The 15,126-nt window shown below is 60.2% G+C and overlaps 1 protein-coding gene across 1 annotated transcript; it reads left to right on the forward strand.

Moving 5' to 3' along the window:
• The first annotated feature begins 1,232 nt into the window (after positions 1–1,232).
• On the forward strand, positions 1,233–13,059 carry PCYOX1 (prenylcysteine oxidase 1). The gene is made up of 6 exons (XM_029066046.1): positions 1,233–1,401; positions 5,531–5,737; positions 8,257–8,431; positions 9,783–9,994; positions 11,053–11,205; positions 12,327–13,059. Exons 1-6 carry the CDS (start codon positions 1,290–1,292, stop codon positions 12,989–12,991), a joined length of 1,524 nt encoding a protein of 507 aa, XP_028921879.1. The 5' UTR covers positions 1,233–1,289; the 3' UTR covers positions 12,992–13,059.
• Positions 13,060–15,126: the final 2,067 nt, after the last annotated feature.

The following is a 15,126-nucleotide window of genomic DNA, read 5'->3' on the forward strand; positions in this document are numbered from 1 at the left end:
AGTTCCCTCATCTGGAAAATGGGGATGGAGACTGTGAGCCCCACGTGGGTCAGGGATTGTGTCTAATCTGTTTACCTTGAAATGACCCCAGCGCTTAGACTAGTGCTTGGCACAGAGTGAGCGCTGAACAAATACCAACATTATTGTGATGATTATTACTAATTGGCCAAGTTGCCTTCCGTTTCTATCTCCCCCCACCCCAGCAGGTGTCTGGGAGGCCACGAGGGTTGCATCGCGCAGGCGCACTGATGTCTCGGGGGGCGGGACCCGGATGTAGGGGAAAGACGGAGAGAGCCCCAATGGCGCATGCGCGGTGGCGTTTCGGGAGGCGGGCCCCGCCTCCCGGAAATAGGGGAGATCGCGCAGGCGCAGTCGCGCCAAAGGCGAGTCACGAGGCTCCCGCGGGATTGGATCGCGCAGCCGCAGTCTCGGGGAGAGGGGGGGAAAGGGAGGAGCCCGAGCGGGGGTGGGTCACTCAGGCGCGGCTCCGGGGCGCTACCTAGCGGCGGAGGGAGGGAGCGGATGACGCAGGCGCAGTTATGGCTTGGTTGGGGGGGGCAGAACCCGGCTCCCAAGGAGGAGGTTCGGGCGGGGGTGAATTGCGCAAGCGCAAATGCGGCTCGGGGTGGGGGAGGGACAGAACCCGGTTTCCAGGGCGGGAGGGGCCCGAGCGGGGGTGAATCGCGCAGGCGCAGTCGCGGATCAAGAGGGAAGCAGGACTAGGCGCTCGGGGAGGATTGCGCAGGCGCAGTCACAGCTGGAGCCGGGGGGAAGATCTCAGCTCCCAGGAAGGGAGGGGTTCGAATAGGGGTGAATTGCGCAGGCGCAGTCACGACCCAGATGGGAGCCTGATGCACCCACCGGAGGAGATGGCGCAGGCGCAGTGGCCGCTCGAGGGGCGGGTGGCGCAGGCGCAGTCACGCCTGGGGAGCGAGTCGGGCGGGGATGAATCGCGCAGGCGCAGCCGCGGCACAAGAGGGAGGCGGGACTAGGCTCCCGCGGCGGAATGCGCAGGCGCCGTCACGGCTGTGGGGGGCGGGCCCAAATCGCAGCTCCCAGGAAGGGAGGGGCTCGAGCGGGGGGCGAATGGCGCAGGCGCAGTCGCGGCCCAGAGGGGGGCCCGACGCCCCGCCCGGGGCGGATGGCGCAGGCGCAGTCACGCCTGGGGCGGGGCAGACTCCCAGGGAGAGAGTCGGAGGGGATGAGTCGCGCAGGCGCAGTCGCCGCTCGGGGGTGGGAGGGGGACGCGGCAGGGAGTGGCGCAGGCGCAGTGGCTGCAGGGCTTTGCAATGGGCCCAGCTGCTGCTCCTCGACTGGGCCTCCTCCTCCTCCTCCTCTTCCTCCTCTTCCTCCTGCAGGGGGGCGCCGCCCGGGACACCCCCGCCCCGCCGGATAAGATCGGTAATGATGATCCTCACAGCAGCAGTAATAATAATCTTGGTTTTCGTTCAGCCCTTACTGTGTGCCGAGCACTGTGCTAAGCGCTGGGGGAAGATCCAGGGTCATCAGGTGGTCCCACGTGGGGCTCCCAGGCTTCATCCCCATTTGACAGATGAGGTCGCTGAGGCCCAGAGAATAATGATGGTATTTGTTAAGCGCTTGACTTTGTGCCAAGCACTGTTCTAAGCGCTGGGGTGGAAACAAAGTTATTAATAACGTTGGTATTTGTTAAGCGCTTACTCTGTGCAGAGCACTGTTCTAAGCGCTGGGGGAGATCCAGGGTCATCAGGTGGTCCCACGTGGGGCTCCCAGGCTTCATCCCCCCTTTGACAGATGAGGTCACTGAGGCCCAGGGAAGTGAAGCGACTCGCCCACAGTCACCCAGCTGACAAGTGGCAGAGCCGGGATTCGAACCCATGGCCCCTGACTCCCAAGCCTGGGCTCTTTCCACTGAGCCAAGATGCTTCCACGCTGCTTGACTTTGTGCCAAGCACTGTTCTAAGCGCTGGGGTAGATACGAGGTCATCAGGTTGTCCCACGTGGGACTCGCCGCCTTCCTCCCCGTCTGACAGATGAGGTCACTAGAAAATAACAGTAATAATAGTGATGGTATTTATTAAGCACTGACATGTGCCATGTGTTCTAAGCGCTGGGGGAGATACAAGGTCATCAGGTTGTCCCCCGTGGGGCTCACAGATTTCATCCCCTTTTGACAGTTGAGGTCACCGAGGCACAGAGGAGTGACTTATGCAAGGTCACCCAGCTGACAAGTGGCACAGCCGGGATTAGAACCCATGACCTCTGACTCCCAAGCCCGGGATCTTTTATTTATTCCTTCAGTAGTATTTATTGAGTGCATACTGTGTGCAGAGCACTGAACTAAGCGTTGGGAATGGACGATTCGGCAACAGATAGAGACCATCCCTGCCCAGTGACGGGCTCACGGTCTAATCGGGGGAGACGGACGGGAGAGCAAAACAGAACTGAACAAAATAAGCAGTCTGGCGCAGACATCATCAAGATCAATAGAATCATAGCGATATACACCTCATTAACAAAATAAGTAGGGTAATAAATAATATATGCAAATGAGCACAGTGCTGAGGGGAAGGAGGAAGAGCAGAGGCGGGGGGGGAGGGGAGGAGAGGCAGAAGGAAAAGGGGAAGCGCAGTCTGGGAAGCCTCCAGGAGGAGGTGGGCTCTCAGTAGGGCTTGGAAGAGGGGAAGAGAGTGAGTTTGGCGGAGGTGAGGAGGGAGGGCGTTCCGGGACCACGGGAGGAGGTGGCCCGGGAGTCGACGGCGGGACGGGCGAGAACGGGGGACGGCGAGGAGGCGGGCGGCGGAGGAGCGGGGCGTGCGGGGTGGGCGGTGGAAAGAGAGAAGGGAGGAGAGGTAGGAGGGGGCGAGGGGATGGACAGCCTCGAAGCCTAGAGTGAGGAGTTTTTGCTTCATGCAGAGGTCGATAGGCAACCCCTGGAGGTTTTTGAGGAGGGGAGTGACAGGCCCGCAGCCTTTCTGCAGGAAGATGAGCCGGGCAGCGGAGTGAAGAATAGACCGGAGCGGGGCGAGACGGGAGGAAGGGAGATCCGAGAGGAGGCTGATGCAATAATCTAGGTGGGACATTATGAGGACTTGTACCAGCATGAAAGTCTTTTGGATGGAGACGAAAGGGCGGATCTTGGCGATGTTGTGAAGGTGAGACCGGCAGGTGTTGGTGACGGATCGGATGTGTGGGGTGAAAGAGAGAACCGAGTCAAGGATGACATCAAGGTTGTGGGCCCGAGAGACGGGCAGGACGGTGTTGTCGTCCAGGGTGATGGGGAAGTCAGGGAGAGGACAGGGTTTGGGAGGGAAGATAAGGAGCTTGGTCTTGGACGTGTTGAGTTTGAGGTGGCGGGCCGACATCCAGGTGGAGACGTCCCGGAGGCAGGAGGAGATGCTAAGCCATGCTGCTGATAATAATGACGGTATTCGTTTAGCGCTACGTGCCAAGCACTGTTCTAAGTGCTGGGGCAGATACAGGGTAACTAGGTTGTCCTACGTGGGGCTCAGAATCTTAATCCCCATTTGACAGATGAGGTAACTGAGGCAAAGAGAAGCGAAGTGGCTTGCACAAGGTCACAACTGACAGGTGTCGGAGCCGGGATTAGAACCCACAACCTCTGACTCCCAAACCCGGGCTTTTTCCACTAAGCAAAGCTGCTTCCCACAGTAGGAACCCACACTGAGGCAGAAATGACTCCCCCGTTAAATAATAGAGGTACTTTTTAAACACTGACTGTGTGGGGGAGATACAAGGTAGTCAATTTGGACCCAATCTCTGTCCCACGTGAGGCTCACGCTCTTCATCCCCATTTGGCGGATGAGGGAACTGAGGCCCAGAGAAGTGAAGTGACTTGCTAAAGGTCACCAGAAGACATGTGGCGGAGCCGGGATTGGAACCCAGCACCTTCTGTCTCAGGCCCAGGCTCTACCAACTGAGCCACGCTGCTTCTCCCATTCTAGTCCCCCTCGAGACCGTGAGCTCGTTGTGGGTAGGAATTGTTCTGTTGTACTCTCCCACCTGTTGAGTACAGTGCTTTGCACACAGTAAGTGCAATTATTAATAATAATAATGATACTCAAAAATGGAAGCCGTGAGCTTCAGGGTGAGTACATGGGAATGGGCTTCTTGCCACTGCTGTGCGATTCCCCCGGGAAGCTCCTTTACTTCTCTGGGGCTTCTCCCCCCTCAAAATGATAAAGCTCAGAAAAGCAAAGGCGTCCTAAATGCTCCCGGTTTTATAAATCGGACGCCTAAGCCCCCTATTGGAAAATTGGAAAGAAGAGTGATGGTGGGGGGGGGGGGTCCCTTTTTATGGTATTTACGTGCTTACTTTGTGCCAGACACTGTGGTCGGTGCCGGGATAGATACAGGACAGTCAGGTCGGTCCCAGTCCACGCCCTCCAGAGCGTTCAGTCTCAATCCCCGTTTCACAAATGAGGAAGCTGAAGTCCGGAGAAGCCAAGTGACTCGCGCAAGGTCGCGCAGCAGATGAGTGGCGGAGCCGGGATAGAGCCCGTGACCTTCGCATTCCTACGCCCAGGCTCCAGCCACTGGGCCACACTGCTTCTCGGCCTTCCGGGAACCCAGGGTGTTATTTCATTCATTCAGTCGTATTTATTAAGCACTTACTGTGTGCAGAGCACTGTACTAAGCGCTCGGAATGCACAATTCGGCAACAGATTGAGACAATCCTTGCCCAAAAGTGGGCTCACAATATTTAAGATTGCCTCCGCAGTAGTCCGTCCCTGGCATCAGACCGTGAGCCCCACGTGGGACAGGGACTGTGTCCAACCCGATTGGCTTGGATCCACCCCAGCGCTTAGTACAGTACCTAGCACACAGGAAGCGCTTAACAAATACCAGAAGTTATCCCCTCCCTCGGGTTGGCAAAGGGAGCATTTGGCATCCCGAGCCGTAGTACTCACTGTGGGCAGGGAGCCTATATTTATTTAGCACGAAGCAGCGTGGCGCAGTGGAAAGAGCACGGGCTTTGGAGTCAGGGCTCATGAGTTCGAATCCCAGCTCTGCCATTTGTCGGCTGTGTGACTGCGGGCAAGTCACTTAACTTCTCGGTGCCTCCGTTCCCTCATCTGTAAAATGGGGATGAAGACGGTGAGCCCCACGTGGGACAACCTGATTCCCCTGTGTCTACCCCAGCGCTAAGAACAGTGCTCTGCACATAGTAAGCGCTTAACGAATACCAACATTATTATTTATTGGTATCGATGTCCATCTCCCGTCTTCTTTGACTGTGAGTTCGTTGTGGGCAGGGATCGTTGCCGTTTATCATTGAATTGCACCGTCCCAAGCGCTTAGTACAGTGCTCTGCACACAGTGAGCGCTTAATCCAATCCAGTGACTAGATGACCCTACCCACTCTGTTGCACTCCGTCAAGCGCGGAGCCCGGTCCCCCGCACACAGTTAGCACTCCGTAAACAACGTCGATTAAGAGCCGGTTCTGGAGAGGGAGGGGACTCTCCCTGGGCCCAGGGAGGACGTCGAGGGTCTTCCAGCCTCCGAACTGATCGGTCGATGGATTTGCAGCGGTGATCGGGGCAGGCATCGGCGGCACCTCGGCGGCGTACTACCTCCGACAGAAGTTCGGCAAGGACGTGCAGATCGATGTGTTCGAAAAGGGAGACGTGGGGGGCCGCCTGGCCACCCTCGAGATGGAGGGGCAGGAGTACGAGGCCGGGGGCTCCGTCATCCACCCCCTCAACCTGCACATGAAGCGCTTCGTCAAAGAACTAGGTGGGTCAGTCGGTTCACGGGGGCGGCCTTCCTGTCCTCTCCTTCCGCGTCGCCCCGACTCCCTCCCTTTCTTCATCCCCCGCTCCCAGCCCCGCACCGCTTAGGCCCAGCTCCCTCACTGATCGATTTCTATTAATATCCGCCTCCCCCTCTAGACCGTCAGCTCGTCGTGGGCAGGGGATGTGTCTGTCGTATTGTTACGTTGTCTCCTCCCAAGCACTTTAGTAATAATGTTGGTGCTTGTTAAGCGCTTACTATGTGCAGAGCCCTGTTCTAAGCGCTGGGGTAGAGACAGGGTCATCAGGTTGTCCACGTGGGGCTCACAATCTTCATCCCCATTTTCCAGATGAGGGAACTGAGGCCCAGAGAAGTGAAGTGACTTGCCCACAGTCACCCAGCTGACAAGGGGCAGAGCTGGGATTCGAACCCATGACCTCGGACTCCCGAGCCCGGGCTCTTTTCCACTGAGCCGCGCTGTGTCCCTGCACAGTGCTCTGCACTCAGTGAATGCGACGGACTGACATTTCTGGTCTGCCGGAGGAAAGCGAAGCTCCAGCTTCTTCAAAATCTCCTTTTTCTCCAACGAACAACAATCAAAACACCTCTCGTTCTCCCTTAGGGAAACGGGCTTGGTCTCAGCGATTTGCTCCCTTCATTCATCCCCCCCCCCGGCCAGCCCCACAGCGCTCGTGTACAGAGCTGTAATTTATTTATTTCTCTTAACGTCTCTCTCCCCCTCTAGACCGTCAGCTCGTCGTGGGCAGGGAACTTGTCTGTCCTGTTGTTCTATCGGACTCTCCCTGGGACTTTAGTACAGTGCTCCGCACACAGTAAGCGCTCGATGAAGCCAGTTTGACCGACTGACTGACATTTCTGGTCTGCTGAAAGAAAGTGAAGCTCCAGTCTCTTCAAAAATCTCCTCTTTCCCTCGAAAACCACAATGAAAATATCCCCGATTCTCCCTTAGGGGAAGAGATTCGGTCTTGGCGACCTCTCAGGAATCACTCCCTGCTTTCTGGGAGAAGAGAAGCCGCCTCTCAGCTTTGGTTTGTGTCAGAGAGGAGTGTTTATTTTTTATCTTCTAGGGAACCCCGATCTGTTATAGTTTCAAAGATGGGCTTTTCGTCGAGAGCTCTCTCCAGCTTCTTCCTTCTCGAAAACGGCCCATCTCCAACGTGCTGTCCGGTCGGGCTGTTTAATTAGAAGACATTCTTTAGATAACTGGGCCGTTCCTGGTAAAACTCTTTGGCTCTGTTCTGCTTTCTAGGAGCGCAGACGGGAAATAACCCAATTCCGAGCCTGTAGATCAGAATTAGCGGAGTCAGCCTCCCTCCCCCGTCGCTTGACGGAAACCACGTTTCTCTTATCAGTCAGTGGTAGTTATTGAGCACGTACTATGAGCCGTGCACTGTATTGAGTGTCTGGGAGAATCCAGTACAGCAGAATTCAGCGAACACGGTACCTGCCCGTCACTTGATTGGAACCCCGTTTCTGTTATCAATGCAGGGTATTTAGTTCTTGCGCGCTTAGGATGTGCAGAGCCCTGCACTAAGCACTTGGGAGAGTCTAATCTTCCCACCCCTGTCCTCCCGCTCACTTTTCCATCACCGCTGGCAGCGACACCACCCCTCCTGTCTCACAAGCCCGCGACCTTGGCGTCTTCCTCGACTCCTCCCTCTCGTTCCACCCCCATATTCAGGCCATCGCTAAATCCCGTCAGTTTTACCTTCACAACAGGGCGAAAATCCGCCCCTTCCTCTCCATCCAAACCGTCACCACACGAATGCAGGCACTCCTTGGATCGGCCTCCTCCGCCGACCTCCCTGCCTCCCGTCTCTCCCCACTCCAGTCCGTACTCCAATCTGCTGCCCGCGTCATTTTTCTACAGAAACGTTCAGTCCACGTCTCCCCGCTCCTCGAGACCCTCCGGGGGTCGCCCACCCACCTCCACATCAGACAGAAACTGGTCCCCGTCGGCTTTAAAGCCGTCCATCCCCGGCCCCCTCCGACCTCCCCTCCCTTCTCTCCTCCTCCAACCCAGCCCGCACACTCCGCTCCTCTGATGCCAACCTTCGTACCGTGCCCCGAACTCGCCCCTCACCCACATCTGGCCTGCAACGCCCTCCCTCCTCGTCTCAGACAAAGCCTTAATAATAAAAACGATGGAAGTCTGCGCCAGGCGCCGTACTAAGCGCCAGGCGCCGTACTAAGCTCCGGGCTGAATCCGAGCACGTCAGGCCGGCCCCGGTCCCTGTCCCACGTGGGGCTCCCAGTCCCCGTCTCGCCGACGGGGTCGCCGAGGCCCCGAGAAGTGAAGCGATTCGCCCGAGGTCACCCGGCGGACGAGTGGCGGAGCCGGGATTAGAACCCGCGACCTTCTGACTCCCAGGCCCGGCTCCATCCCCTCCGCCGGGCGGCTGCTCTTGAAGGGTGGGGGGGAAGTCAGGCCGTGGAGCCGGGGGGGGAACTAGAGCCGGGAACAGCGAGAGGACGGGGGAAAAATGTCACCTTTCTCCTAGGTCTCTCTGTCACCCCGGGAGCCGGCGGCCTCATGGGGATTTACAACGGAGAGACGTTCGTGTTCGAGGAGAGCAGCTGGTACGTCGTCAACGTGTTGAAGATCCTGTGGCAGTATGGACTCCAGTTTCTCCGCATGCACATGTGGGTTGAAGACATCCTAGACAAGTTCATGAGGTAACGCCTCCCTCTCGGCCCTCCCCGACACCTCCTCCGAGGAAGGGAGCCGGGGGGTCTCGAGCCGGAGCCCCCGGACTGCCGGCGGGGATTCGAGGGAGACTTGGCGGAGCCCCAGTTCCTTCTCCCGGAGAACGGGAGCGATCTTAAGCCGGGCCGGGGACGTCCCGCTGACCGGGTGGGGTTTGCGGTGCAGCGGCGTGGCTCGATGGATAGAGCGAGCCCGGGCCGGGGAGGCAGAGGTCGTGGGTTCTGATCCCGGCTCCGCCGCCTGACCCCGGGCAAGTCGCTTACCTTCTCGGGGCCTTATTGTCCTCGTCTGGAAAACGGGGATGGAGACCGGGAGCCCCACGTGGGTCGACTTGAGGACCGCGTATCTCCCCCAGCGCTTAAAACAGTGCTTGGCACATAGTAAGCGCTTGACCAAATGCCATCATTATTATTTGGGGAAGGGAGGGGAAAGCTTAGTAGCTAGAGCCCGGGAGTCATGAAGGACCTATCAGTCAGTCATGTTTATTGAGCGCTTACTGTGTGAAGAGCACTGAACTAAGCGGTAGGGAGAGGACAGTAGAACAATAAACACATTCCCTGCTCACAACGAGCTGACAGTCTAGAAGGGGAGACAGACGATACGACTAAATAACTAAAGCACTTAGTACAGTGCTTTGCGCACAGGAGGCACGCAGTAAATGCCATTTTTTTTTTTTAATGGTACTTGTCAAGCACTCACTATGCGCCAGGCGCTGTGCTCAACACTTGATTCTATGTATTGCCACTGTTCTCGTCCGTCTCCCCCGATTAGACCGTGAGCCCGCCAAAGGGCAGGGACCCTCTCTTATCCGTTACCGATTGGTCCATTCCAGGCGCTTAGTCCAGTGCTCTGCACATAGTAAGCGCTCAATACATACTATTGAATAAGTGAATGAACGCTGCGGTAGATACGAGCTCATCAGTTTGGACCCAGTCGCTGTCCCACTTGGGGCTCCCGGTCTTCATCCCCATTTTCCAGATGAGGTCACTGAGGCCCAGAGAAGTGAAGCGACTTATCCAAGGTCACCCAGCAGACAAGTGGCGGAGCCGGGATTAGAACCCGGGCCCTTCTGAGCCCCGGGCCCGGGCTCTATCCACTGCGCCATGATGCTGTGCTTCCCCTACGAGCTCTGTACTGAGTGCTGGTGTCTCCCCCTCCCACCCTCGCACACAGGGTGCACCGACCGGTACCAGGCCCCCGGGTACGCGTCGAGTAGCGTGGAGGGTCTGCCCTGAAGGAGCTGACGGAGTACTGGGTGTAAGAAGCAATGTACTGAGCGCCCTCGTTCCCCCTCACCCCCGCCGCCGTTCTCGCACACAGGGTGTACCGCTACCAGGCCCACGAGTACGCGTTCAGCAGCGTGGAGGGCCTGCTGCACGCGCTGGGCGGGGACGAGTTCACGCGGCTGTTGAACGGCACGGTCCTGGAGGCCCTGCAGAAGGCCGGCTTCTCGCACAAGTACCTCCACGACATCGTCACGCCCGCCATGAGGGTCAACTACGGGCAGAGCGCCAACGTCAACGGCTTCGTGGGTAAGGCCCGCCCCACGCCCTAACCTATTTACCGAGCGCTTACCGCGTGCAGAACGCTGTACCGAGCGCTTGGGAGAGGACCCTACAACCGTAGACAGACACCTTCCCTGCCCACAGTGAAGCAGCGTGGCTCCGGGGAAAGAGCCCGGGCTTGGGAGTCAGAGGTCGTGGGTTCAAATCCCCGCTCCGCCACTTGTCAGCTGGGTGACTTTGGGCCAGTCACTTCACCTCTCTGGGCCCCATCTGTAAAGTGGGGATTAAAACTGTGAGCCCCCCGGGGGACACCTTGATCGCCTTGTATCCTCCCCAGCGCTCAGAATAGTGCTTGGCACATAGTAAGCGCTTAACAAGTGCCGTCATTATTATTTTTAGAAATAAAAACATGACGGAGATGGACCTACGGGGTGCGGGGCCGGGAGGGGGGAAGAGCGAAGGGAGCGAGTCAGGGTGACGCGGAAGGGAGTGGGAGGGGAGGAAAAGTGGGGCTTAGTCGGGGAAGGCCTCTTGGAGGAAGTGGGCCTCGATAAAGCTTTGAAGATGGGGAAAAGTTCATCCGGGCATATTTATTGAGCGCTTACCGTGTGCAGAGCACTGTACTAACGTCTTGGGAGAGTCCAGTACAACAGTAAACAAATTCTCTGCCCACAGCGAGAGGGGGAGACAGGCATTAATAAATATCCCAACCCTCTAGAGTCGGTCAGTCGTTTTGAGCACTTAGTGGGTGCAGAGCACCGTGGCTCCGTGGAAAGAGCCCGGGCCGGGGAGTCCGAGGTCATGGGTTCTAATCCCGGCTCCGCCGCTTGTCGGCTGTGCGACCGAGGGCGAGCCGCTTCACTTCTCTGTGGCACAGTTCCCTCATCTGTCAAATGGGGATGAAGCCTGTGAGCCCCACGTGGGGCAACCTGATGACCTTATATCCCCCCAGCTCAGAACAGTGCTCTGCACATAGTAAGCGCTTAACAAATGCCATCGTTATCATTATTATTACCAAGCGCTTGGGAGGGTCCAGGAGAACAGACAGACCCACTGCCCGCCCTGAAGGAGTTTTTTTCCGTCAGGCGCGGTGTCGCTGGCCGGGGCGGAGTCGGGGCTGTGGTCGGTGGAAGGCGGCAACAAGCTGGTGTGCTCGGGCCTCCTGTCGGCGTCCGGAGCGCGCCTCGTCCCCGGCGCCGTCACCGCCGTCGAAGGGAGGACGCGGAGCGGCCCCACCGGTGAGCGGCCCCCCGGCGGGGGGGGGCGGGCAAACGGGGGCTCCCGGGGAGGGGCGGGGGGCGCCCGCTTTCCCGCTCACGCCGTCCGGGGGTCGCCGGGAGGGACCTGGGGAGGACGGACAGAGCCCCACGTGGGACAACCGGCTGACCTCGTGTCTACCCCGGCGCTTAGCACGGTGCTCGGCCCAGAGCATCGTTATTATTTATTAGCATCTGGTCATTTACTGAGCGCTTACTGCGTGCAGAGCACCGTGTTAAGCGCTTGGGAGGGGACAGTAGAACGCTCAGCCGACCCGTCGCCCGCCCACAACAAGCTGACGGTCTGGAGGTCGGGGAGATGGGCGTTAGTAGCAAGCACTGAATTACAGATACGGACACAGGAATAACTGTGGTATCTTTTTAGCGCTTACTAGGTGCCAAGCACTCTACCACGCGCTTGGCTGGATACAAGCAGATCGGGCCGGACGGCGTCCCGGTCCCACCCGGGGCTCCCGGTCCCGATCCCCATTTTACGGTCGAGGGAACTGAGGGAAGCGGCTAGCCCAGGGTCACGCAGCAGACGAGGGGCAGAGTGGGGATTAGAACCCACGACCCGCCGACTCCCGGGCCCGGCAGCTCTCGGGGGGGAGGGGACGACATTCCTGAATTCTCCAAGTGAGAGCCGGCTGGAATTTCCAGAGGTCCCCCCGCAGGGCGACCGGGAGGCCAGCGCGGCGGCGGGGACGGACGCGACGCCGGGGATGCAGGGGGTAGAGCCCGGGCCCGAGAGTCAGACGGCCCCGGGTTCTACTCCCGGCTCCGGCCCTCTTCCGCCGTGTGACCTCGGGCAAGTCACCGCACCGTGGGGATCGAGACCGCGGGACGGGGGACCGCGTCCGACCCGGGTCAACCCCGGGGCTCGGACCGGTGCTCGACCCGATACCGCGATGGGCATCGTTTCCTTCGATCGCGCGTATGTACCGAGCGCTGGGGAGCCGACGCCATTCCACCCCGGGCCGGAGGATCGGGCCCCGAGACGGGAGGGGGAGGGGGGCGACATCCCTCAACGAGCTGGCGGGGAAGCGAGTCGCCGGGTCTGACGGGCGCGTCCGGGCCTTCCTTCTCCCTCGGTCCCCTGCCAGGAGGCGCGCCCCCCTCCTACCGGGTGGCCTACGAGACGGCGGGCGGGCCGGCCTCCGCCCTCTACAGCCTGGTCGTGGTGGCCGCCCCCCTCGACCGCCGCATGGCCAACATCTCCTTCGTCAACTTCTCGCCCCCCGTCCCGGAGTTCCACCGACACTACCACCAGACGGTGGCCACCTTCGTGCGCGGCCGCCTCAACGCCTCCCTCTTCGGCCGCGCGGCCTCCGGCCGCTTCCCCCTCACGGAGATCCTCACCACGGACGGGCCCGACCTGTTCATCAACAGCGTGGGGGCGGTGGCCCCCGTGAGCGGGAAGGGGGCGGCCCCGGCCGGGACGGCCGGGACGCCCTCGGCGGTGTGGAAGGTCTTCTCGCAAGAGCCCCTGAGCGAGGAGCAGAGGGACCTGCTCTTCGCCTCGTACGACGCCGTGCGGGAGCGCCGGTGGCTGGCCTACCCTCACTACCGGCCCCCGGAGAAGTGCCCGCCCGTCGTCCTCCACGACCGCGTGTACTATCTCAGCGGCATCGAGTGGGCGGCCAGCGCCATGGAGATGAGCGCCATCGCCGCCCACAACGCCGCCCTCTTGGCCTACCACCGCTGGTACGGCAACACGGAGATGATCGACCAAGAGGGGCTCTACGAGAAACTCAGAACGGAGCTCTGAAGCCCCCGACCCCTCACGCCGCTTCTCCCTCTCTCTCCCTCTTCCCCCCCCTCTCCCTCCCCCCCCCGGTCCCCCCCCCGTCGAGCGCAGCTCGGGGACGTCCGTGTCGGATCGGAGGCCGGTCTGGGTTTTGAGAGCGACCGATCGGGGGAGAGGACGGCGGGACCACGCCTGCCGGGGACCCCGTTCCTCTTCCCGGGGCCACCGTCGCCCCTCTCGAAGTCCAGAGGTCCGAGCGCTTGGCCCGGAGTAAGCGCCTAACGGATGCCGTGACTCTTATCGCGGAAACGGGGGAGGCCTTCCGCTTTCCCTCCGCCACCCGGGACCACGGACGGAGCCCTCTCGCGAGGGTCCGTAATTTCCAATTCCACGGTTCCTCATCACGGGGCCTCCCGCGCTCTTCGAGGGTCGAGCCCCCGGACGCGCGGGGTCATCGCGGTCCCGAAACGAGCGGGGGGGGGGGGGGGCCCCGGCGTGGGAGAGGGTCCGAGGGAAATAGGGGACGGACGGCAGACGGTCGCCCGAGCGGAAGGCGCGGATCGCGCGTTTCCCGCAGCTGCTCCGGGGATTTTTTTCCGTTTCCAGACTCGCGGTTTGTCCACCTGCAGCGTGGGCACGGGGCTCCCTCTCCCCACCCACCTCGTTGGGCGGATCGGAGCGAGCGGGAGACCTCGGGTCCCGGCAGCCGGAAGGCGCCGCCCCCTAAATTCCACGATTCCTTGCCAAGGCTCGTCGGCGAAAGAAAACGGAGAAGCAGCGGGGCCTAGAACCCGGAGCCGGGAGCCGGGGGATCCGCGTCCCGCTCCCGGCCCGTCCGCTGAGACGCCCGACCTGCCCGGGCCTCGGTTCCCTCTTCCGTAAATTGCCCCGCCGGCACCTGGGACGTCACGGGGCCGAAAGGCGACTCCGCGTCTTCCCGCCCGAACCCCGTCCCGCCGGCCTCCTCCTCGACGCCTCCCTCTCGTCCGGCCCGCGTGTTCGGTCCGCCACCGAATCCCGTCGGTTCTGCCTCGGCAACGTCGGTAAAAACCCGCCCCCTCCTCTCCATCCGAACGGCTTCCACGTTCACCCGAGCGCTTACCTCACTCCCGCCTCGATGACCGCGTCGGCCTCCCGTCTCTCCCCGCCTGCGGTCCATACTTCGCGCCGCTGCCCGCGTCGTTTTTCGACGAAAACCCCGACGGTCGCCCGTCCACCTCCGCCTCAGACCGAAACACGTCGCCGTCGGCTCGCGAGCCGTCCGTCCCCCGGCCCCCTCCGACCTAGAACCCCCTCCCTCGTCGCGTCTGACGGACGACCCCTCGCCCGACCTTCCGGACCTTATTAAAAGCCCACCTCCTCCAAGAAGCCCTCCTTGCCTCTTCTCCCCCTCCCTTCTGGGTCCCCCTCGCGCTCTTCGATTTGCTCCCTTCATCCGTCCCGCCCCCGGCACTCCCGTCCATCTCCGTGACGTGCGTTTTACAGCCACGTCCCTCTCCCCCTCTGGTCCGTAAGCTCGTGGCGGTCAGGGAGCGTGTCTATCCTACTCTCCCGACCGCTTAGTACAGTACCCCGCACGCTACCCCCCCCCAATAAATACCACGGATCGGTCGGTCGGCTGGTTAAAGCGGGGATCGAGGCGGGAGCGCTGTGTGGGACGGGAAATGTATCCAATCTGACTACCTGGTGTCTACCCCAGTGATTATAATAATGAAGTTGGTATACGTTAAGCGCTTACTAGGTGCAGAGCACTGTTCTAAGCGCTGGGGGAGATACAGGGTCATCAGGTTGTCCCTCGTGAGGCTCCCAGTCTTCATCCCCATTTTACAGATGCGGTCACTGAGGCGCAGAGAATAATAATGTTGGTATCTGTTAAGCGCTTACTATGGGCCGAGCACTGTTCTAAGCGCTGGGGTAGACACAGGGGAATCAGCAAAGTGACTTAGAGTCACCCAGCTGACAAGTGGCAGAGCCAGGATTTGAACTCACGACCTCTTGTCTCCCAAGCCCGGGCTCTTTCCACGGAGCCGCGCTGCTTCTCTGACAGTATAGCACGGGGTACGTAGTAAGCACTTAACCGATACTATAAAAAAAAATTACTCCCCAGTTGTAAGCATTTTTGGCCAATGGTCCTCCAAGCCACGTGCAGTCACAGG

This window comes from Ornithorhynchus anatinus, chromosome 5 (assembly GCF_004115215.2).
Source record: "Ornithorhynchus anatinus isolate Pmale09 chromosome 5, mOrnAna1.pri.v4, whole genome shotgun sequence".
Taxonomy (NCBI): Eukaryota; Metazoa; Chordata; class Mammalia; order Monotremata; family Ornithorhynchidae; genus Ornithorhynchus; species Ornithorhynchus anatinus.